The 23,841-nt window shown below is 37.9% G+C and overlaps 3 protein-coding genes and 2 pseudogenes across 3 annotated transcripts; 3 read left to right on the top strand and 2 right to left on the bottom strand.

Moving 5' to 3' along the window:
* Positions 1–1,868: 1,868 nt before the first annotated feature.
* Positions 1,869–4,066, bottom strand: LOC120000492. The gene has a single exon (XM_038848588.1). It carries the CDS (start codon positions 3,912–3,914, stop codon positions 2,001–2,003), a length of 1,914 nt encoding a protein of 637 aa, XP_038704516.1. The 5' UTR covers positions 3,915–4,066; the 3' UTR covers positions 1,869–2,000.
* A 1,554-nt stretch (positions 4,067–5,620) lies between these two features.
* On the top strand, positions 5,621–7,984 carry LOC120000395 (annotated as a pseudogene).
* An 842-nt stretch (positions 7,985–8,826) lies between these two features.
* Positions 8,827–10,313, top strand: LOC120000396 (GEM-like protein 5). Its single transcript, XM_038848475.1, has 3 exons — positions 8,827–9,420; positions 9,517–9,791; positions 9,891–10,313. The coding sequence occupies exons 1-3, from the start codon at positions 9,099–9,101 to the stop codon at positions 10,098–10,100; spliced, it is 807 nt and encodes a 268-aa protein (XP_038704403.1). The 5' UTR covers positions 8,827–9,098; the 3' UTR covers positions 10,101–10,313.
* An 861-nt stretch (positions 10,314–11,174) lies between these two features.
* Positions 11,175–14,437, top strand: LOC120000604 (annotated as a pseudogene).
* A 7,965-nt stretch (positions 14,438–22,402) lies between these two features.
* On the bottom strand, positions 22,403–23,598 carry LOC120001097. The gene is made up of 2 exons (XM_038849341.1): positions 23,229–23,598; positions 22,403–22,914 (listed from the first exon to the last, which is right to left on the bottom strand). Exons 1-2 carry the CDS (start codon positions 23,484–23,486, stop codon positions 22,573–22,575), a joined length of 600 nt encoding a protein of 199 aa, XP_038705269.1. The 5' UTR covers positions 23,487–23,598; the 3' UTR covers positions 22,403–22,572.
* Positions 23,599–23,841: the final 243 nt, after the last annotated feature.

The following is a 23,841-nucleotide window of genomic DNA, read 5'->3' on the forward strand; positions in this document are numbered from 1 at the left end:
TTTAAAAAGTCTTTTGATTTTTGAGGAGGCTTTTGATTTTTTTTTTCTTAATTTCTTTATGGGCTGGTCTAATTTTTAAGAGTCTAAAACCTAAAATGGTCTTTCTTACTTTCTAATTGGGTTGGGCCCCTACTTTTATTAGTTTGTTTCAATTCTCAATTCCTTTTGGGCTTTATAAATAATATTTATGGGCTTTAAAATAGACTGAGATTGGTTTTAAAATAAACTATTCTATAAGGATATGACTAAAAATTTTCAAAATTTGGGGTCCTAAAAAAATGACGGCCCTGGGCGAGGGCCCAACTCGCCTAGGCCCAGGGCCGCCCCTGGTTGTTCTTCAACGCCCTGCACAAGAGAAGAGCTAGCTACGAAGTCCCTGAGATTATCCTCAAAAGGGAGACTCTTTGATGCCTAAGTCAGTTCTGGTGTTATTTGAAAATTGAGAGTGATCTAATGCTCGTAACCCTTATCTTTTTTATATTAACATGGGTAGTTGAGTTAATCAGTTTCAATAGAGAAAATTTTCTTACTCCATAATTCTTAGAAAAGATTTTCTACGGTGGATCATCATTCTTTCTTTCCTAGTAGAAGATTGATATTTTTGAGTAAAGATGATTTTTTTAGAGTTTTCATTTCTCTTAGGTGTTTGGTCACCGAGGGAGTTCGAGAGGATGCTCCTCGGATATTGTCCTTATCGTTGAACAAGTCCACAACACCTTGTTTGGCATCTTGGGGACATCATTGGAGGGTCTTTTATTTTAAGCAGCATTAGATGACAAAGTCATAAACGCGTTCTTCCTAGACAAGAAAAATCTTATGCTAAGTAGTCAGAGTCTCTCAAGCAGCGAAAGTTTTCAAGATGATTTTATGTGTCAATCAACACTCTCTTTAATTTTCGAAACCGCGTGGTCCTTGAAAGTGAAATCAATGACCTAGATTTAGCAGAACAACAACCAGCACAAATCCTCCAAATGTGTTTTTTTGGGTTATTTCTAGGAATTCCACATTGGACTTGGTCATTCAGATGACCAAATTAAATTCCAAGCTCCTCACCATTTATTAATGAGTGGTGGCTTCGTTGATAATCGATTGGGTTAAACATATATATATTCAATGTTTGATTTAAATGAAAAACAAATTCCTCAATAGTATTTCCAAAAAAAGAGAAGAAAAAGACTTGGTGTGCCAATTCCAATACACAGAAAATTCCAAGTTTACTTTGTTCTCGGTCCAGGAACCAAATGGGTTTCCTTGTGGGCTTTTGATGGGCCGTAGACCATGGAGCCCAAGGAAGTACCTAATTATTGATGCCCGTGCAAAAACTGAATCGGTCGATGACAATTGAGAACTAGCACCGGTGGGTTTGAAAGTGGATTTCCATCATAGGGAAACATTAATCTTAATATGTGTTTCAATTCTAGTTATTTTAAGATTTTGGATCTTTGAAATTTACGATCTGTCCAGTTCGGCTGAAGTGTATTCCTTACGTATGCTGTATGAAGCTTTGTGGATCTTTTGAGTAATTTTCTCGTTGTTCTGTATCTTTGCTTGCTGCCGGATGTTATAGACTTGTAGTGGGTAGATGGTTTTGCCGTGACTTTGATGTTGAAGGAATCCACTACGCACTTCAGTTGTTCGTCATAATGCCTGTGTGGTTTGCAACTCACACACAGCACCCATAGGCCATACGGGGTCATCAAATGACCTGCGGGCCAAAGTTCGAAAAGACATCGGACTCCAAATCAGCAAGAACCTCCAATTCAATACTATCCATGTGATTCCTCAAGTTCAACTCAAATTTTTCCACACTTTATTATTTTTTCTTTTGAGTGTGTTATGAAGGATTTGATCCTCCAAAGCTAAACAAATTCAGATAAAAAAAAGCTCCATAAGAAGACAACAAAAAGGCTCTGAAGCATTTCTTTCAAATATTCTCGCATATTATTTGTCTATTTGATATGCAAAAAACTACAACTAAAACAAAGCAGCTATACACAATTTCAGTCCATTATAACCAGTTTCTTATACTCCTCCCCGGCAATTGCCATCTCCATTACTTCCACTGGATTAATGACACCACCCCCGTCCAAGAACAGCTTCATCAGATTCTTAGAATACCCACTGACAAGAGCTACTCCTTTTTGGGTTCCCGGCACCGGAGTAGCCCTCGAATCCCTCAGGTTCCAAAACACAATCTCCGGCACAGCGGACCCATACCCTTTCTCCGTGAACTTCTTCACTATGACTTGGTAATCTGTCTCCCATGGATTCATTGAGGCCTGGTCGAACTCCATGTCACTGAAGACAAACAACCTCTTTATCATTTGCTCCTCCTTCAACTTCCCATTCACAGCCACTCGAAGAATTAGATCGAACACCTTCTGGAAGTCTGTGTTGCCCCCCCAGACCATGCCCCTCACGAACGCCGTCTTTTCACGGAGATTTTCACCTACCACCTTTTGCAGTTCTGGGTATGCACTGAAGGTTATGAGCTTTCCCTTCCATGGCTCTTCACACAACTCGGAGACCAACACACCCAATGCAACCGAGACCTCCATTGGTACCCCGTGCATGCTACCGGAGACATCGCACACAGCCATACAATTGCTCAAGTTACCCTTCTGCAACAGATCGTCCACCATCCTCTTCCATTGAAGCTCCGCCACTTCCCCTCCGTCTTCCTCCAATTCTGCAATTATCTCGTGAGGAAGCAGTGCACCAGCAGCAATCGTGGCCTTGCCGAACTTCACATCTTCCAGGTACTTGGAAAACCTTTCACTGTCATGCTTCCTGAATTTCTCCTTGTACAACTTCATAGCAACGGAGGCTACTCTGTTGTAAGGCAAAATGTCCCATCGATTAGCCCCAATGTACACCTCCGGTAACTCTAACGCCTTATGAATCGGTACCAACACATCCTTCCTCAGCCGATCTCGGATTCTATAGGCATAATGTGCATCTTCTATTCCTTCATATTCCGAGTACTCCTCACGAGGAAACACCTTCCTCGCAATACTCTCACAGAGAAGTGTAGCCCTATCAAAAGATGAGTCAATCGAAGGGCACCACTTCGCAGCGAGACTAATCTTCTTCAATTCGCCGGAGTTCAAGAATTTCATATCATTTTTAAGACACTCTGCAAACAAATCCGAGATCCTCTCGTACAAGAACCGAAAATCAAGATCCACGGTGTATCGGTCCACAATCTTCTTGGCCATGTTTATCTTCCTCTCCTTCCTCGCCGCACTCGCTTTCTCTTTCTCCGATTTCGACCACTCAGCCGCCTTGGCTATCCGCACTTCTTTGGGCTCGGTGTGCTTAGGTTTTCTAGTTTTCTTAGACTTGGGTTTCCCGAACCTCCCCGGGTAAGAGAACCTCCTTATTCCTCTCTTCCTCTGCATCCACTCCACCTTCTGCTTCTGCCTCACTTCGGGTCCCTCAAGGATCCGATAAAGGATCTCGGGTAAATCCTTGAAGTAACCGAAGTCGGCAAACGCAGCCACGTTGGACGCGAGGGTCCTCGGATGATGCTTGTGCAGCCAAAACGCTGCCGTATGAAACCCTTCTTTGTCTGACTTGCCAGTACCACGTACGCCTCTCAGATTGCAAATCAACTTCAGTGTGGTCAAAGCGTCGTGGGCCCAGGCCAACTGGAGCCTCTCCTTCAACGATTCGGGTGGGGTATCGGGCACAACGTGGAAGAAGAAATCCAGGCAGGGGTTCCCTGACGATAGGTAAGTTGCCGACGCGTTTTCCGTCCACCCCATCGGAGGTTGGGGCGTGATTTGTGTTTTGTTGAAATTCGCCACCATGAGATCGACGAAAGAGTCGCCGGTGACGGGTTTTGATCCTGTCCCCGAAACTTGTGTTTGGGCATAGAGTTCTGGTGGGCCAAGAAGGGAAGGAGGAGCCATGTTGATGGAGGATTCGAATCTGCAAATCAAAGACTGGTTGTAGGGTTTGGTGGTAGTAATAGCAGAAGTAACTGAGTCGGTGAGAATTTGGAATTGTGTACTCTGCTTTTATAGTGAGGGGTTTTGCTTGGGGGCCAAGTATGAGTTTTTTTTCCCTAATTAATCTCATTGATAATCTATATAAACATTTATCTACAAACCGACCTAAAGTTTTCTTCCTTTTTATGAAAATTAATTTCGCGTAAATTGTTTTTGCGAAGTGATATTAATATATTTTCCCCTCATTTATCGCCTAATTAATAGGAAGTTAAGCAGGATTTGTTCCATCAGATACGGCAATTTTGCTACTAAATCATCTTTTGATTTTAAACAAACGTGTAATTTCACTTCAAATTGTTAATAGTAGAAATTGTATCATAAAAATAATTGTCCATATAGTTTTAAAATTCAATAAACATTAGTTGGTGGATGGACCTTAATTAAGAAGGTGAATTACGATGTTAATATAGAAATAATTGAAATTTATGGTAATTGAAAGGTCTTCTCGAATTTCTTTGTCTACCAGTCTCTTTTAATTTGATATGTGTAGTCTTCAGTCTTCTTCTAGATTAGCTGATTAGTAGTAGCAATATTCTTTTGCAAATTTAAGCAGAAGAGGAAGTAGAAGAAGAAAAGCAATATATATATATGGAACGACAAATACCCAATAAAAATGTTCATTAGTAGGGGTAATAACACTTTTGAGTACTGAATAATCTGATCCAATTTAATTCGAGAATTCATTTTTCAAACGTTTCAAATTAAGTATTCAAAATTCGTTTTTGTTTCAACTACCCAAACGGGTAGAATCGGGCAACAAACTTGCTGAAATGGCATTAAAAAAATCAAATAATTATTTTTTTATATTATGTGGCAATATATGGAATTTTGTAAAAAAAATAAAAATAAAAGTACCACAAATCATCTTTATCTTCAAAGTAAAACCCTAAATCCCCAATTCCCTTCTTCTTTCTCCAATCTCTCCTTCGTCTCCTCTCCTCCTCCTCACCAGCTCCACTCTTCTGTCACTTAATTGAATCCAGAAAGATGCCTATGTTGGTGATGAACCTCAGTCTAAGCGTGGTATTTTAACTTTGAAATACCCCGTTGAGCATGGTATTGTGAGTAACTGGGACGATATGGAAAAGATCTGGCATCACACTTTCTACAACGAGCTTCGTGTTGCGCCAGAAGAGCACCCTGTGCTCCTTACTGAGGCTCCTCTCAACCCCAAGCCTAATTGTGAGAAGATGAGTAGATGACCCAAATCATGTTTGAGACTCTCAACACTCCTGCTATGTACGTTGCCATTCAGGCTGTTCTGTCTTCCAGGAGGTCGTGCAGAAAATCAATGGTCGATTGGGTCAGAAGTATGGGATGGATAACGCTGAGATGGTTGTTGCAGGGCCAAGCAAAGGGGACTCAACGCAGGGGAGTCTGGGAGATGAAAAGGTTAATTTTAATATTTTTAGTTTTTTTTTTTATTTTTTTTTGGATTTATCTTGTCTATCTGTTATTACAAATTCTTTTAAAAAAAATATAAAAATATATAACTCACCGGCACATCAGCAAAAAAATCAGTTGAATTTGACTTTTTATTGTCACGTCATGGGTTTGACTGACCGAGTTGAACTGAGTCCGATTATTCAATATCCAAAAATACTATTACCCCTTCACTAGTAACTATGTTACTATGTAGTTCTATTTCTGCAAGAATTGTAGCAAATTATGATTTGAGCACGTGGTCAAATCAAATAATTGACAGACCTAAAACGAAATGACAATCCAGAGAAAAATGGCTAGAGATCAACTCTAAAATATAAATTTTTCAGAGGAGGAGATGAAAAGGAACGGAAAGCCAAGAAGATCTTTCAACCTTTGAATTAAATTGTACACACAGAAAAGCCAACAACCAATTGGAACAATAAACCCAGAAGAAAAATTAAGAGGAAAAACAGGAAGATGAAAGTCATGAAAAGCCAACAAGATTTCTCAACCTTTGAATTTTACGCACAGGAAAAAAATCCTTACTGGGCGACCATTCAAGACGAGTCTGTATATATATATGTGTATATATAATCAGCAATAGAGCGTAAAACCGGTTTTCAATCGACTTTCCCTCCAAGATGGCCCCTCCTCCCCTTCGTGGCCCACCCGAACTCTATGCCCAAACTCCAATTTCCGACAGCCCATCCCAACCAACCACCGGTGACTCCATTGTCGACCTGCTGGTGGCAACCTTCAACGAAACTCAAGTCACGGCCGAACCTCCGATGGGGTTGACGGAGAACATGTCCGCGACTTACCTCTCGTCGGGGGATCCGTGCCTCGATTTATTCTTTCACGCGGTGCCCCATACCCCACCCCAAGTGTTGAAGGAGCGTTTTCGGTTGGCATGGGCCCCACGACTCTTTGACCACACTCAAATTGATTTGCAATCTAAGAGGTGTACGTGGCACAGGCAAGTCAGACAAAGAGGGCTTCTATACGGCAGCGCTTTGGATGCACAAGAATCATCCTAAGACTCTTGCGTCCAACGTGGCGTCGTTTGTCGAGTTTGGTTACTTCAAGGATTTACCCGAAATCCTTTATCGGATCCTTGAACCCGAAGTGAGGCGGAAGCAGCAGGCAGAGTGGGAGCAGAGGAAGAGAGGAACATGGAAACCCAAGTCTAAGAAAATGAAGAAACCCAAGCAGAGCGAGCCGAGAGAAGTGAGGATGGCCAAGGCGGCGGAGAGGTCAAAATCGGAGAAAGAGAGAGCTAGTGCGGCGAGGGAAGAGAAGAAGATCAACATGGCCAAAAAAGTTGTTGACCGATACAGTATGGATCTTGATTTTCGGTTCTTGTACGAGCGGATCTCGGATCTCTTCGCGGAGTGTCTTAAAAATGATATGAAGTTCCTCAACTCCGGGGAATTGAAAAAGATAAGTCTTGCTGCCAAATGGTGCCCTTCGATTGACTCTTCTTTCGACAGGGCAACGCTTCTATGCGAGAGTATTGCGAGAAAGGTGTTCCCTCGAGAGGCGTACCCGGAATATGATGGGGTTGAAGATGCGCATTATGCCTATAGAATCCGAGATCGGTTGAGGAAGGATGTGCTGGTACCGATTCATAAGGTATTAGAATTACCTGAGGTGTACATGGGGGCTAACAGATGGGACATGTTGCCTTACAACAGAGTGGCTTCCGTCGCTATGAGGTTATACAAAGAGAAATTCAGAAAGCATGATTGTGAAAGGTTCTCTAAGTATCTGGAAGATGTGAAGTCCGGCAAGGCCAAGATTGCCGCGGGTGCGCTGCTTCCACACAAGATAATTGCAGCATTGGATGAAGACGGTGGAGAAGTGGCGGAGCTTCAATGGAAGAGGATGGTTGATGATCTGTTGCAGAAAGGGAAATTGAGCAACTGTATGGCAGTTTGTGATGTCTCCGGTAGCATGCACGGGGTACCAATGGAGGTCTGTGTGGCATTGGGTCTGTTAGTTTCCGAGTTGAGTGAAGAGCCATGGAAGGGAAAGCTCATAACCTTCAGTGCAAATCCAAAACTCCAAGCGGTGGAAGGTGAAAATCTCCGTGAAAAGACGGCGTTCGTGAGGGACATGGACTGGGGGCACAATACGAACTTCCAGAAGGTGTTCGATCTAATTCTTCAAGTGGCTGTGAATGGGAAGTTGAAGGAGGAGCAAATGATCAAGAGGCTTTTTGTCTTTAGCGACATGGAGTTCGACATGGCCTCACCGAATCCATGGGAGACAGATTACCAAGTCATTGTGATGAAGTTCACGGAGAAAGGGTATGGATCCGCTGTGCCGGAGATTGTGTTTTGGAACTTGAGCGACTAGAGGGCGACTCCAGTCCCACGAACTCAAAAAGGGGTTGCACTTGTTAGTGGGTTCTCTAAGAATCTGATGAAGCTGTTCTTGGAAGGGGGTGGCGCCATCAATCCAATGGAAGCAATGGAGATGGCGATTGCTGGAGAGGAGTATAAGAAACTGGTTGTAATAGACTGAAATTCTGTATTTTTATTTATCTTTAGATAAATAAAAAAAACCAAATTCATTTAAAAAAAAGGAACAATAAAGAAATTTGACACATAAAGAGATGACCGGACACAGTTATAGAAAGTCCTATGGACAGCACTGTTCCAGCAGACAGCAGCAGCAAAAGCAAAGCATAGCCAAACTGTAATCCAAGAAAGACCAAAGAAAAACTAATAAGGATCAAATTACAAAACAAATGCAAAATAAGGTATTGTGTTAATACATTATTAATTCATTTAATTGTCTGAGCACCAGAAAGAAAGCCCTTTCAACTTCCATGCTAACTTTCCAAATGATCACTTCTCTCACAGTTTTTTCAACTTTTTTGCAATGAAGCTGATCTTTTTCAAACTTGAAAGTCATGGCTCACAAGTTCAAACCACCTAACAATATATATATGGAGAAAATTTCCCTGCAATGAGGCTATATGTATTGTCCGAGGAGTTTCCTATTATAGGCTCATTTGACATAAATTTGTTAAACAAACTCATCTGGACTCCTCATGATTCTACAAATATTAACACAAGCCAGAATAAAATATGTTTTGCGGCATAGCAAACAATATCACCAACTGTCGGCAACAATTTTCTGGGTGTTGAGTCTGGTACGTCCACGTGTGTGTCGGTGAATCCAGGTGTCAATCTTAAGATGAATCCATCTTTAAAAGGAGGAAAAGATGAGAATGACAAGTAATCTTTGAATATGATATCCCATCAAAGCTGTTTTACTTTCATACGTGATCCCAAAAGAAAACCCCCATCAAATGGCTCTGTTTGTGGCTCAGGGAAATAACATCACTACTATAATTATTGTATATTTATCATGAAACAAAAGTAGCCGACCCAAACCTACTCACCTGGAAAGTTCTGGGTTTTACAAAATTGTCAAGAAGTCACCAAGGTGCCTAAATATCCAATCCGTTTACCAAAACACCCTTTCTGGAAACCAAATGCAGTCGGGGCTTCCTTAATCTCGAAGACAACAGATATTGATTTCTTCTTATAAGAAGAGAAGTCTCTAATTTTTTTAAAGGAGAAAGCATTAGCAACACCCACAAAGCAATTCTCAAGTTATAGTATCTTATACCTTTCTTTCAATCAGATCATGGCAGGGACACCTGAAGAGAAACAACATGTCCAACCTCCTTCATCAACAACTCCCATTGCCGCACCAAAATCTGATGAGGAAGCAAAGAAATGGGGTACCGATATCATGGGACCTCCAGCAGTTCCTAGTGCTCACCCGGATAACCAGAAGGCAGCCTCATGGAATGCAAATGAACACCAGCAAATCTATCAGCAGCAGCCTTATGTTATTTATGCCCCTGTAGAAAAACATTCAAATAATCCTCTTGAGCCTGTGATTAACATCTTTGATACCTGGAGCAAGAAGGCGGAGTCCCTGGCTCGAGACATCTGGCATAATCGTAAGTTTGATGAATAAGCTGATGTATCCTGAATTTTTTTTCCCAATATAATCATATTCAAAGTTTGATACTGATTATGAGTGTTTGAATTTGCAGTGAAAACAGGACCGTCTGTAACAGAAGTTGCATGGGGGAAAGTAAACCTGACAGCAAAAGCAATCACAGAGGGTGGATTTGAGTCTCTATTCAGGCAGACTTTTGAAACTGATCCTAATGAGAAACTGAAGAAGACATTCGCATGTTACCTTTCAACAACAACAGGCCCTGTTGCTGGAACCTTGTATCTATCCACTGCTCGTGTGGCTTTCTGTAGTGATCGGCCTTTATTCTTCACTGCTCCATCGGGTCAACGGGCTTGGAGCTACTACAAGGTAAAGACACCATAAAACCATCTGTTGATTGAAACCTGTTAGCTCAATAGATATATAAACATCATAGCACACGGAAATTGATCTACTTGTTTTCCACAGGTTAACATACCATTGGCAGTTATAGAGACTGTGAACCCTGTGATCAAGAAAGAGAATCCATCAGAGAAGTATATTCAGATTGTGACTGTTGATAGACATGAATTCTGGTTCATGGGTTTTGTTAATTTTGAGAAAGCATCTCATCATCTCTTGGAAAGTTTGTCCAATTCCAGGGCACATGGTGGTGCAGCACAACCAGTTGCTGGCTAGTACTGATGAAATGCATTCCGTTGGATGCCTGGAGAAATTTTGTTTCTTTTGTTTGTTTTCACTTTTTGTGGATTTCTTAGTCTTCCTCTGTTCATGTTTGTTCTACTATTCATTTTGTATTTGCTCTTAGCTTTCCTACTTCACACAGTTTTATCTATTTATGTGTATTATTATAAACAATTTAATAGAAGTAAAAATTAATCTTTTGTTGTCGATGTATACTCAGCAAAGCAAAAAATATCAAAAGAATGAAAAAAAAATAGTAATTGGTAATGAAAATCAGCTAAGAAACACAGCCATGAAGAAGAGTTGATGAGCAGCTGAACATTATACTTTCAGATCTTTAGGAGGCTCAATGCATCCAATACACATACGAGAATCAGTGTACGAAATTAGTAGATAATTAAACAAAAACAGAAGCAGGAGGAAATTATTACCTTGTTAAAGTCTCAAAAGCAAGCAACCCTCCTTGGACAGACACAGATATGCCCAAAACGACGGAAGAAATCCATTGTGGGGAACAATGCATGCCATTTGTACAACGAATTGCACAAAGGCATCCTCCAAACAAAAGGTTTCAAATTAATTAGTTTCAATCAATATGGGTAAGGGATCGCTAAAACCCACAATAAATTTTTTTTTAAAGAATTCACAATCCTGTATTCCTATATTTTTCTTCTGGAATTCTAGTGAAATCTTCACACCAGACTCCTCAAGATAATTCCATAAACAAGCACATATAGGGGAGTTGGCTGTAGTTGAGACACGTTTTTATATGTCCAAGAATACAGAAGAAATCCAAAACAGAACCGCATATCGTGGCGTTTTAGCTAGGAATTGCGCACCATGCTTCCTCCAAAGTCCATACAAACTAACAAAAGTCTTCAAATTGATTACTTCCAATAAATCCATTTACGTGATCACCGAAACCCTTTCAGGGCTTAAATATAGCACCGCAACTGTAATTTTTCAAGCAGTAAACTAATAAGTATATCAACACGGAAAATGACAAAGAGCCCAACTTTTTCATGACCCAAAGAGCCCAAATCTAGGTGGCTCTTAATTGACACTGCCATGTCATATGCCAAGCTGGAAATTGTTTTAATTTCAAAATTTTAATGGATTTCAAACACATAAGGTAGATACATAGATTATCTCTGACATATTAGGCATTCGAGTCTTCTCTAACACATCGCGAACCAGTAGCTCGAACTTCGGGAGTTTGTCTTGTAGATCCGTATTGTTCTCTCTCACTTTCGTCAAATATCAGTATTGCAGCGCCGGACTTGGAAGACACAGCAGCAACGCATGTCAAGTAAGACAATCTGAGAAACCAAACCGACCCCGTGAGATCTACTTTGAGAGAAGGAGAACGACATCTTCGTGAAATATCAGTATCGCACCGGACTTGGAACATGGAGAGATTGGGTATTTCGTATGTTGTTTTATATTTTCGAATGGAATGCTAGATATATGAATTTATTGGGTTTTGTTGAGGAAGATAAACTCACTGGGAAAGATTGAAATGAACGATATGTGTGAGCCAATTTGTTGTGTTCTGTACTGTTATTGCTGTTTAATTTCTTTACGAAAAAATGACTCAAGTATCTGATGAAATTTAATATTCCATTGTTTATATCGATGGCATTTATTATTCCATTTTTTTTACTTGTGGAAGATATACATGGTAGTGATTATTCCATTGTGTTAATAATGTTTTTCATATGTTTCAGGGCCCATAATTTGGAAGATAGTAAGTTCAGAGATCAAGAAGTTATTGGTCTAAAATGCCAGAGCCCTGAGGTTGATGCCAGTTGCTGGTGTGGAACAGAAAAAGACCTAAAAGTATTTATGCCTGCGCGTGGAATGTTGTTTGATCGTGAGGAGGAAATGTTTGATTTCTACAAAAAATACGGTGAGGTAAATGGATTTCCTGTGAAGCGGAGAACATCAAACAAGGACAAAGACGGGTTGTGCAAATATGTGACTTTTACGTGTGCTAGAGCAGGTGTGTTTATCATAAATGGAATATCTGAAATTTTTTTTATGGTAGTAATCTAATCTCTCATTCATATGACAGTGTAATTTTACTTGTCTTGTCATTGATTAGGTTTGTTAATTAGTCGTGCCAAGAATATTATAAATCATCGTTCGAGCCAGAAGAGTGGATGTAAGGCTCGTTTAAGAGCTCGGTTATCTTGTGAAGGTAAATGGGAGATTACTTCGTTTGAGGATTGTCACAATCATGTATTGAGTCCCAGCCAGTCAAGATTTTTTATATGCAATCGTGAAATCAACCCACATGTACAGAGACAGCTAAAGATTAACGACATTGCTGGAATTAGGCCAAACAAGAGTCACAGTGCGCAAGTTATTGGAGCGGGTGGTCATGAAAATTTGACGTTCTTACAGAAAGATACATGAAATCTAATTGCTAAAGTGAGGCGTTTGCGGATGGGAGAAGGTGATGCGAAGGCATTGCAAAGTTATTTTGATAAGATGCAATCTAAGAATGAGGGTTTTTACTCTTTGATTGATTGGGACCAGGAAGGACGTATGAAAAGTGTTTTTTGGGCTGATCCACGTAGCCGAGCTACATGTCATGAGTTTGGTGACGTTATTACTTTTGATACCACGTATTTAACAAATAAGTATGATATGCCGTTTGTCCCATTTGTGGGTGTGAATCATCATGGTCAATCGATTTTATTAGGATGTGGGTTACTGTCTAATGAAGACATTGATTCATTTATATGGTTGTTTAGAACTTGGTTGTCATGTATGCATGGGGTAGCTCCAAAAGGAATTGTCACGGACCAAGACAGGGCCATGAAGAGTGCAATTGAAATTGTTTTTCCTGGTATTAGGCATAGGTGGTGTTTGTGGCACATTTTGAAGAAGGTGCCTGAGAAGTTAGGGTCTTTAAAGGATTACAATCGTATAACTTATTTAATTGGTGATGCCGTTTTTGATTCTCAGAGTATAGAGCAGTTTGAAAGTTCTTGGAAATTGATGGTTGAGAGTTTTCGTTTGGAAGCAAATGTTTGACTGTCATTATTATACGAGGATAAGGCTAGGTGGGTGCCAATATACTTGAAGAATTTTTTTTGGGCAGGTATGTAAGGAACTAACTATTTGTTTTTGTTTTTGTAGTACTGGATTCAATTGAATATTATTAATGGAATACTGGATTCCATTGAATATTATCAATGGAATACTGGATTCCATTCAATTTTCGAATGGAATACTTGATTCCATTCATTTATTCAATGTTATACTGGATGCCATTGATTTCCATAAATGGAATACTGGATTCAATTGATGTTCATAAATGGAATACTGGATTACAATCCATTCCATTTATAATCATCAATGGAATCCAGTATTCCATTGATATTGGGAGGTAATTTACTTTATATAACTCTTTGGATTGAATCTGGTATTTTTGATGACTTACATTAATTGTGTTTTTGCAGGTATGTCAACAACTCAAAGAAGTGAGAGTATTAATGCATTTTTTTGATGGTTATGTGAACTCCAAGACTACACTAAAACAGTTTGTTGAGTAGTATAATAATGCTCTGAGGGACAAGGTTGAAAAGGAAAGCCTTGCTGTATACAACTTTATTCACAGGCAGCTACAATGTGGAACTTCTTTAGATATGGAAAAACAGATTCTCAATTTGTATACTGAATCGAAGTTCAAGGAGTTCCAAATTGAGCTGTTTGGGATGATGTACTATGGGATTATATTGGTTGAGAACAATGCGGAGTTCATAATGTTTCATGTTGAAGAAGATATTGTGTTTGGTGAGAAAGGTAGGAAGAAAATTGTGTTTAGTGTGTTTTTTGATGAAGTAACATGCTCGGTGAAGTGTAGTTGTTGCAACTATGAATTTAGAGGAATATTGTGCAGGCACGCAACCATTGTGTTGATCAGGAATCGTCGATATTTGGTTCCAGATCAGTACATATTTAGGCGATGGAGAAAATATGTTAGACGATGTCATTCTCGAGTCAAAATTAATTATGAGGGATGGATTATCACATCAGAGCAGCGCCGATATGATGAGTTGTGTAGATTGTTCATCTCCGTTGTAGACTTGGCAGCAATGAGTGAAGAAAAATACAAGTTATTAATTACCTTAATAGAGGATGCATCAAGCAAAATGACAACCATTGTGGGTAATCATGTGTTGCCTGGGCCAAGTGAAAATGATCCGCTAATTAGAAGGAGGAAGGGACGTCCTCGTAGTTTGAAGAAGGAAAAGATATTTAAGAGGAAGCATGTTGGCAATGCTCGAGATGAGGCTACATCATCAACCGCACCGACTTAAGGATTTGATTAATAGTATATTTTGTTATGTATGATCTGTTTAATTATATTGTTTCAATAATAATTTGTCGAACCAGTGGATTTATTGGTTATATTGTTTAAAGTTATCAATTTTTTTATTTTAATTCATAATTACATTGAACGAAACAATGGAATAATTGAAGTCGATTTTTTTACTACAGATGCACTAAGTGTCCCATTGAAAATATAAATGGAAGAAATCAATTCCATATGTTCTTTTAATGGAATTCTTAATTCCATTAAACAATATAATGGAATAATTGAATTCCGTTTTATTGATAACATTTGCACAATGTGTCCTGTTGAAAATATCAATGGATTTGTTTAATTTCTAATGGAATTACTAATGCAACTCAAATAAACAATGGAACATGGATTTACATAAGTAAATGTGATAATAATATAAAAGCTTAAATTTAATAAAACTTGGAGTAATTAAAGTAAAAGTAATGTTAATAAAACATAGAACTAATGGCACTAAATTTCATTATGTGCCAACATTAAGGTGTACTTATGGATGTCTTCATTCCATGAATATGGTCCATCATTGAGGAATGTGTTTAGAATTGAAGATCTGAATCGAACAATATCTTCAGGTGAGATCTCCCTTGGGATAGGGGTGTGGCTGAACATGCAAGACATTACGTACATGACAATTATCCCACAGTCCACTCTGTTTGACAACAACAGACACAGATATCTAATTAAGAAAACACTTACAAAATGTAAGTGTAAGTAATTGTAAATATAAAGGATGTATAATGGAAATTATGATTATAATTTTATTTCTTACGATCCTGGTGGCTGTTGTGGCGTCTCCATTACTGTCATCGTCATAGACGGTTGGGTTGGGTTCAATTTCGCCATTCATTACTTCGTTGAAGTATTTTACCTGAAGCACATAGTAATCATTTAATTATTGAATATAGAAAACAATGTACTAACATATTCCATATGGAAAACAGTGTACTAACAAAATCAAGAGCATCTTGTAGGTAAGGGTCTCTGCCACTCTTAACCCTTGGCATTAATGAGTTGTAACGCCGCCAAATTCGATCCTTTTTGTCCAGCACAAGCAGAGTCCAATGATTTGCTTCATCATGGTCTCCCTTTAAATGGAGAGGGAAATGGAGGTATCTGTAATCTCTGTGCACATTTTTTATCTTGGATGTAAGAAGTTCTTTGATAACTTCCTCCTTTCCCAGTCTTATGTAAGCCTATCAATATAGATAGATATATATATATAAACTGTAAAACACTTATGTTGGCAAAATAAGCAAAGTACTATGTGTTATTACCAGGCAGGAGCTTGTGAAAGCAAATGATCTTCCCATCCTACTGATTATAGATTCTCCTTTGTCTTGTTGCAACCTTGACAGAATCTCTGCATATGCATCAATAACCTGATATGAAAAATAGATGAAAAAATTGTTAGATTGTTGTCATTTATATTTGAATTAAAAGGATTGGTAATGACATATAATTAGTTACAGTGTTGGTTGCCATGCCCGTGCCAGCCAAAGCTACTGCATCATTGTAGTTAACAGCAATATTACCAGACCAAATGAATGTGCTGTACAGAAACAAATACACAAATGGAATTTTGTTATCCCACTAATAATAGTAATGGAATAATCATGCTTCACTTTTACAAGTAATGGAATTGAGTATTTCCAAATATGAATATTGCACAATAGAATTAGTGGCAGGGAACAAACTTACTCGTTGCTTCCAATAGTAGAAATTTTGACCAATTTTTCCCAGTCCTCATCATTGATGTATTTACGAGTAAATGGCTTTGACGGGAGTGGCGTTGTCTTCTGCACTTTTTCAGGCATTTGCAAAGTTTCGATATCGATTGGTTCCTTTCCTTTACTGGGGACAACTCTCATATTTTTTTGCTTCTTGTTTTTCAAATCATACTCGAAATCATCATCGAATTTTTCTGACCTTTTCCTTTGCCTCACACGTTTGATCATCGAACGTGTATGTTGTGTTGTTCCTCTTCCTCTTCCCCTTGCTCTTCCTCTTCCTCTGCCACTTGTTATTCCTATTGGGGTTGTGGGATCCTTTACTAAAGCATCATCAGATTTTTCTTCAAGCTTTTGAATTTGATCCTCTCTTGACTCTGTAGGGAGTTGCAACTCAGCTGCAAGTATACTTGTTTCCTTTTCCTTTTGAACGCATTCTTCAGTCAAGATCTGAAGTTTAAGAGTAAGAGCAGCATTCTCGAGATCTTTTTCAACCAATGCAGCTTTGAGTTTCTCAATTTCAGGTTGAACAACTTCATTATCTCCATATTTTGTCTGTTCACGTTGCAATTCAAGTCTCAAATTCTGAAGCTCAATACATGCCAATGATTTCTCCCTCTTTGACTGAATGTTTTCATCTGTGAGGGTTTTTAGATCAACAATTAATTGGTCTCTGTCACGATTTGCTTTTTCAAATGCAAATTTCATATCTGTGTATTCTTGACGTTCCAAGTTGCGTTCATTCTAAAGGTCTTCAATTTGCTTAAGTGCTTCATCGAGTGCTTTTTTTGTGCTGTCAATATCCTCCAAATATCCTCCAATGGCAGTATTTGTATCTGGAAAGTCTAATGATAGTTGTTCACGTAGTTCTTGTGTATTCTCTGGTGTTTTATAATGTTTCCCATCATGACAACACCCTTCATCATAGTGTAGTTCTTCATTGTCTTTGCTCAAGTCCATAGCGTCTTCATGATATGTGTCCTCAGCATCTCGATCGTTATCATCCTTATCTTCCTTATCATGTTCTTCCTCTGCCCCATCATGATCATCAGATTCTTTGCCTTTGCCATCATCATTATTGGATTTGTTCTCATCACCAGTTTCTTCACGAACATCAGATTTTACTTCATCTCTTTCATTGGATTTGTTATCATCACCAGTTTCTTCACTATTTGATTCATGACCAACAATATCGTCACCATGTCCTACATTTGAGCTAGTGGCACTTGGAACTGATGATATGTTTGGTGTAGAATTAGGGTTGCTATTGTCTTGCAACTGCTGATTTCCTTCATTTGCATCAATGAATTGTTTTTCTTCGTCAGTTGGTTGTAAGTCATCTTCAACAACCTACAAATATTTGTTATTACAGTTTAAAATAGATGAAGGGAGTATGATACATATGTTATTCCACTTTATGTTTAAGTTGAATATGATAATCCATTAATAACACAAATGGAATTCGTGTTACATGACATGTAATTCCACTTACTGTATTAGTGGAATATCATATTCCACTTTGTGTAAAAATGGATTAAAGTATTCCACTAATAAAACAAATGGTATACGATTTAAAAGAGCAAACCTATGACTTTTTCAGCTTTTGTAAGTACAAAAGTTTGAACTCAACTGCACTTTTTGGGCATGATTTGGTGTCCCACTTTAAAAACCTTGGGAAAATTTCTGCATCAATTGGGCTGAAGACATTGGTGTGTTCGAAAAACCAGTACTGCAAAAGGCAAATAAAACTTGTTATTCAATTACCAAAAGATATTAACTGAAAATACAATGGAAATGATATTCATTATACTATATACTATTACCGTTATCACGGTGACACATCCTGTAACCTTCCCAGGGTTCAACTTAAATTTCTTGATTGATTCAATCAAGTTACTTACTATTGCCCTGGACCAATTGTAGGTGTTCATTTCTTCAATGTTATCCACATATTGAATAAGAGACCATGGAAGTGTATCGCCTTTGGTAGAGAAAAACAAAGATTCACAAATGTATAAAGTAAGCAGTCTTGCTACGTTGGATGCGTCATTGTCTGTATTGCCTGGAATTGCTGCTGTCAATGCTTCTTTAATGTTTCTTGATCTCAGAATACTCACATTTGTGAATCTCCTATTCACAAATTCCAAATTTGAAGGTTTTGACTGCCTTGTCAAACTCATTAGTTGCTTGCCTGATGACACACCAAAAATGAGTGTGATATCATTATCTGTAAGGCTAACCTTTTTGTTTCCCAGGATGAAAGCTCCTTTAGTAACATCATATGTCTTGATTATTTCACAAATAATCTGATCAGGCTTCCTGAGCTTGACGTTTGTGTCTTTGCCAATCCACTGCTTAAAGATATTCCAAAATGGAGTTTTCTGCACCATTTCAATATGTTTCGGTGTTAAGGTCAAGCTTTTAACTAGCTTCCATATCCCTTCCAGTGTGGACTTGTACTGAAGGGGATAAACTTTCTTATCTTCAGTGTTTTTACTGCTTGTTGTGACTGGTTTTGCTTCCACTTTATTATCAGTAACTTTTGTTTTTATCGACCCTTTCCCTCGAGATTTCACACCTCTTTCTTTAGTCCTTTTTGTCATCACTCCTGAAATAACAAGTGTAATAAACCCAATAAAAAGAAGGAAGCTAGGCAAATTTAGTTAATGAAGTAATGGACTGCATATAGATAAGTAATGGATTTCAGCTACAGGACTAATGGATTTCAGTTATTCCATTAGTATTCACATTGGAATATACAAAAAACAACTTAAAGAACTTATGGATTTCGAATATCATATAGAGAACTAATGGATTTCAGTTACTCAATTCGTCATAATACTATAATCTAGACAAATGCATGTAAATAACTAAATTATTGCAGATAGAGAACTAATAGATTTCAGTTATTCCATTAGTAATAAGTATGGAACATCATATGTTTTGTAAAGATATTATGGATTTCATATATAGAACTAATGGATTTTAGTTATTCCATTGGTATTGGGTTTCAGTTGTATAACAATGGATTTAAAATCCATAATATCTTATTACTAATGGAATAACTAAAATCTATTACAAAGAAAAAACAAATTACCAGTTACATTGGTAATAATAATGGAAAAAGACTAATGCATTTCAGGCATACAGGAATTTCAATTATTCAACAAAAAACAGTGGAATAGACAATTTCATTGTTAATATTAGTGGAAGCTAAACATAATACTCGTCAAGATCTAATAGATTTTAGTGTGAGAACATTATGCATGCAATATTCATTGTCTTTTTCTAATGATTTATGAAGGTAGACAAATAATCCAAAGATTTATTCGATTGCAGAGTAAGAAATAGAACAATGGAGTCATACCTAGACAGGTGAAAGCCGAGTTGATGAGAGACGAAACAGAGAACAGTGAAAGTCGATTTGATGAGAGAAGAAACAACGACGAACCAGACACCGGTGAAAGCCGACTTCCTGAGAGACGAAACGGAGATGAACTAGAGACCGGTGGAACAACAAGCCGACTCCGTGAGAGACCAAAAAAAGTCGAACCAGACGAGAGAGGAACGAGAGTGGGACGAGAGACGTTGAGGAAACGTATAGAGGAAGTCAATTTTCGAAAACTGGTCCATATCCCGCCTCTGTTGATTTTTCTCTCTCATATCATCCCAATCACCATCCCAGTCAGCATGCCACCTGTATTTGAGTTGTTTTGGGCTTCTAAAATTTGGGCTACCTAGCAACACCGTATCAACACACTAGAGCATTTCGTCGAACACTTAACGGGCAAAAGTAAAGCCGAAGGCCCTAAGCTTAGAGCACTTGCAATGGCCCTAAGCTTACCTGTGCCCGCAAGATACCGGCCCAACTAACACCAGCTCATCAATATAGGCGAATTAATTCCTGGGTTGGGCTTCGTTGGAAAAAAAAAGCCCATGAAAAGCTGCATCTTTAGGAAATATATGGTCCCAAGGAAACAAGCTGGGGGGATAAAAAGGAGGGTAGGGAGAGATGCAAATTAGAAGAAAGGGACATGACGAAGAGACGAGTAATGAACAGAACAGATTCCCTACCGGCAGGAAACCCCTTTGTATATTATAAAAAAAGGTTGAAGAATATAATGGTCTGTCTGTCTGTCTGTCTGTCTGTCTCTGCCCTTTTTGTTTTTGACCAACTCCAACTCATTCATATATCTCAACCAAATTAAAACTAAATCAGAAAATTTTGTGTGTGTGGATTGAAACTCTCGAAGAGAGCAAAGCAAGAGAGAGTTTAGTTTTCTTATGAACTCTTTTATTGTACATATTGTGATCTCTATCTCTATATATATCTCTATCACATCCATGAGTACTGTGGATAGATTCCTTTCTCTGCAAAAGTAAAGAAAAGGTTCCTTTGTATTTCTTCACAGGTCCACCTTTGTGTTTCTTCACAGGTCTCTCTCTCTCTCTCTCACACCCTACCATGTCTCATTCTCTTCCATGCAGACTTCTTATTATAATAGTATATTTCCACCATTATTTCTCAACTTTTTACTTTCCTATATATATACATATACATATACATATACTAATATACGCATATAGATTATAGCTAGCCACACATGTGTATGTATATAATCAAAAATCTATATAATTAGTATTCCTTGCAATACTGTATAAACAAAACACCTTCACTGCTCGATCTAGTGATAGCATTCTAAGATTCGATTCTCTCTGACTTTCTCTGACAAATTAGTTGTATATATGTGTGTGTGTTCTTCTTCACCATATCAAAGTCCATTGCATAGAGAATTTATGTGCTGAAAATGTGTGTGGAGGCATGCTTCATGGGGATTTTGGGACCCCCAATCCACCATTTTGAAAGTAGGAAAAGGCAATTTATTCTCTGACTCTTAAATAAAGCATGTTTTGCAATGCCAGGTATATACAAGGAAAACAAAAAAAGTCCTCGTTTTGACTGTTCACAATGGGGAAAATAAATGGTTGTGATGATGATCATTATAAGCAATAATCAGTGTGATCGCCATTGCATAATACTAGTATTGAAGTTAAGAGTTGGTATCTTCAAGAATATTATTTATTATTTTGTGTATAATAATAAGTAATCATGTTCACAAAACGACAAAACAACAGAACAACAATTACTAATAGTGATTAATAAACATAATTATAGTTAATAATTAATAATTTTTGGTGAAGCACGCGTGGAGCAGTTGACAAAGAAGAAGAAACCCACATTTGCACCACTAATTATTATTATATAAACCTCTATCATAATTCATATAGTATGTAAGTAAAGTCTTTATTTCAATTTACAAATTGGGTTTCATATCTATAATAAATAAAAATTATTATAAGTATAAATATTCATTTAAAATAATACTAATTTATAGTTTTTTTGATAAATCATACTAATAATGTTAGTTATTTACTAAATAAATTAACTTCTTGTCATATATTTTACTTACCTTAAAGAGTCACTCCAACTTCTTTAATCTTTGTTTGTATAGGTTATTAGGTTTATATAAATTTAAAATATAGTCAAACATGTATTATGCACTTAAAAATGGTTTGTGGAGTTTTGTTCCTTCATCAACCTCATGTGGATATTATAGAGATGTTAAAAGAATATGTTATTGGAGTCTCTTTGCCTAGACGTGTAGTCAGGAATGCTGAGTAGTTAATTTTGTTTGTTCTTGTGGGTTATCCCCTCCTTGGTATCAAAAAAAAAATGGTTCAAATTAAGTCTAATTAGGAACAAAATAAGAGTAAAAGACTTTACGATGCTATTCACTTCGACTAAACAAGTATTTTTGACTAATCACTTAAAATTCGAGAATATTCAATTATAAATAAATAATATATGAACTAATTTGAGAATAATATTAATTTGAGTTACACCTGGCCCAACCTACTTTATATATATATTTCGATAATTACTATTTGAATTTTGAAATAAATGTTTCAGTATATATCTTCAACTCTAATCTTGACTTTCAAAACAAAAGGAGAAACAAAAAGAGATGCGTAGTTATAGGAACTGAGAATGAAAGCAGCACGTCATTATCATTTCCATACCCTTCGTTCTTCTCTGTGTCTGTGTGTTTTTATATTATCATTTCCATACCCTTCGTTCTTCTCTGTGTCTGTGTGTTTTTATATCGATCCGGTGACTTCAATGGAACCGGAAAAATCCATGAACTAAATATATAGAGTAAAAATAAATATGGAGGAACAAGAGTAATTAAAGGCATGTCTCACATTTTCAACATCGATCACACACTAGAAAAATCGTTTTAGAAGGTAAATTAAGCGAATTTTCCGAGAAAATGAAAAGTAGAAAAGTGTTTGGGGGGTGTGTTCACGGGGAGCCAGCTTCGGATCGATCGAAGTGGAGTAGTTGACCATTACATTTAGGGCAATCTTCGAGCTGTTTAGGGACCATGAAGTACATGAGGCAGCTCTTGCAACCAGCCACAACAAGCACATGATCACCTCCATATTGCTCTATTGATCTTGATGGTGAAGGAGAAGGAGGTGATCCAGATTCAGATGATGATTCTTCAGTGTCATATGTGTTCTCTTCTTCATACTCCGAGTACAAATCTCTGTTACTGTTGTATTCTGTCATGATATTGTTTGTTCTCGGATCCTCTTTTGCTTTCATCCCATTTCTCCAGTTTACGTAGTATACCTCCCCTGTCTGCACCCAAACAACAACAACAAAATGAAATATTTTATCATTCTCCCTTCAAAATCAAAACCCATCAAGATTTTCCTTTCTTTTTTCTTGGGAAGCAAACAGAAATGGATTCGATGAACAAAGTCATTCACTTTTTTAGGGTTTTGTTGTTATGCTAATCGTGATACGGATAGGTATTAATTGCACAAACAAGACATTGAAAGAAGAAAATCAAAAGAACATCCGATACAGAAGTGGCAAGATCTGAACTGGGTCTCGCATTTATTGAAGCTAATTAATGATTTGACTCCACAAAATTAAAAGAAAAAACAGACCTTTAAATCGAGGCATTGTTCCCAATGATAAGGGAGAGAGAGGTGGGAGTTAAGCTCCAGTGTGGTTTCAGAGCTGCTTTGTGAGTGATGATTTTCTGGTGCAGCAGAGGGAGATGAGCTTGATGTAGATGAGGAAGGAGACGATCTGCGACTCTCCCTTGATATAACGACGCCGTTTTGATGTGTATTATTGAGTGAACAGTTCTGAAGCGACCTCTCCAGGGATTCAGTGATGGCTGCCATGTTTGGAGCTGTCATTTACTCATCAAAATCAAAAGCATAAACAGAGAGAGAGAGAGAGAGAGAGAGAGAGAGAGAGGGAGAATATAGTCAGGTAGAGAGAGAGGACGTGAGAGCTTAAGGGAGAATATAACAAACAGAAATTGAGAGATAAAGGACGATTAGAGGGGAGATGAGAGAGAGAAATGGGGGACGTCTGATCGCGCGTGGGCATGAAGCAACAAACTCTAGGTGGGCCCCAGAACGGTCAAGCACACTCTGCATTTCATTTTGTCTCATGTTATTGTTTCTAGCACGCGCTTTTCGTGGGGAGCGCTGGCGCGCGTGATTTCAAATGATTTTTTTTAAGAAAAATAAAAAAGGGGAGATCCGG

This window comes from Tripterygium wilfordii, chromosome 6 (genome assembly GCF_013401445.1).
Source record: "Tripterygium wilfordii isolate XIE 37 chromosome 6, ASM1340144v1, whole genome shotgun sequence".
Taxonomy (NCBI): Eukaryota; Viridiplantae; Streptophyta; class Magnoliopsida; order Celastrales; family Celastraceae; genus Tripterygium; species Tripterygium wilfordii.

Bases quoted from the DNA above. Each gene is read 5' to 3' on its own strand.
- LOC120000492 (XM_038848588.1), bottom strand. From the start codon at position 3,914: ATGGCTCCTCCTTCCCTTCTTGGCCCACCAGAACTCTATGCCCAAACA.
- LOC120000396 (XM_038848475.1), top strand. From the start codon at position 9,099: ATGGCAGGGACACCTGAAGAGAAACAACATGTCCAACCTCCTTCATCA. The intron at 9,421-9,516 runs GTAAGTTTGATG...TTGAATTTGCAG, and splicing joins TCGAGACATCTGGCATAATC to TGAAAACAGGACCGTCTGTA. The intron at 9,792-9,890 runs GTAAAGACACCA...TGTTTTCCACAG, and splicing joins GGGCTTGGAGCTACTACAAG to GTTAACATACCATTGGCAGT.
- LOC120001097 (XM_038849341.1), bottom strand. From the start codon at position 23,486: ATGACAGCTCCAAACATGGCAGCCATCACTGAATCCCTGGAGAGGTCG. The intron at 22,915-23,228 runs GTCTGTTTTTTC...GTTTGGGTGCAG, and splicing joins AACAATGCCTCGATTTAAAG to ACAGGGGAGGTATACTACGT.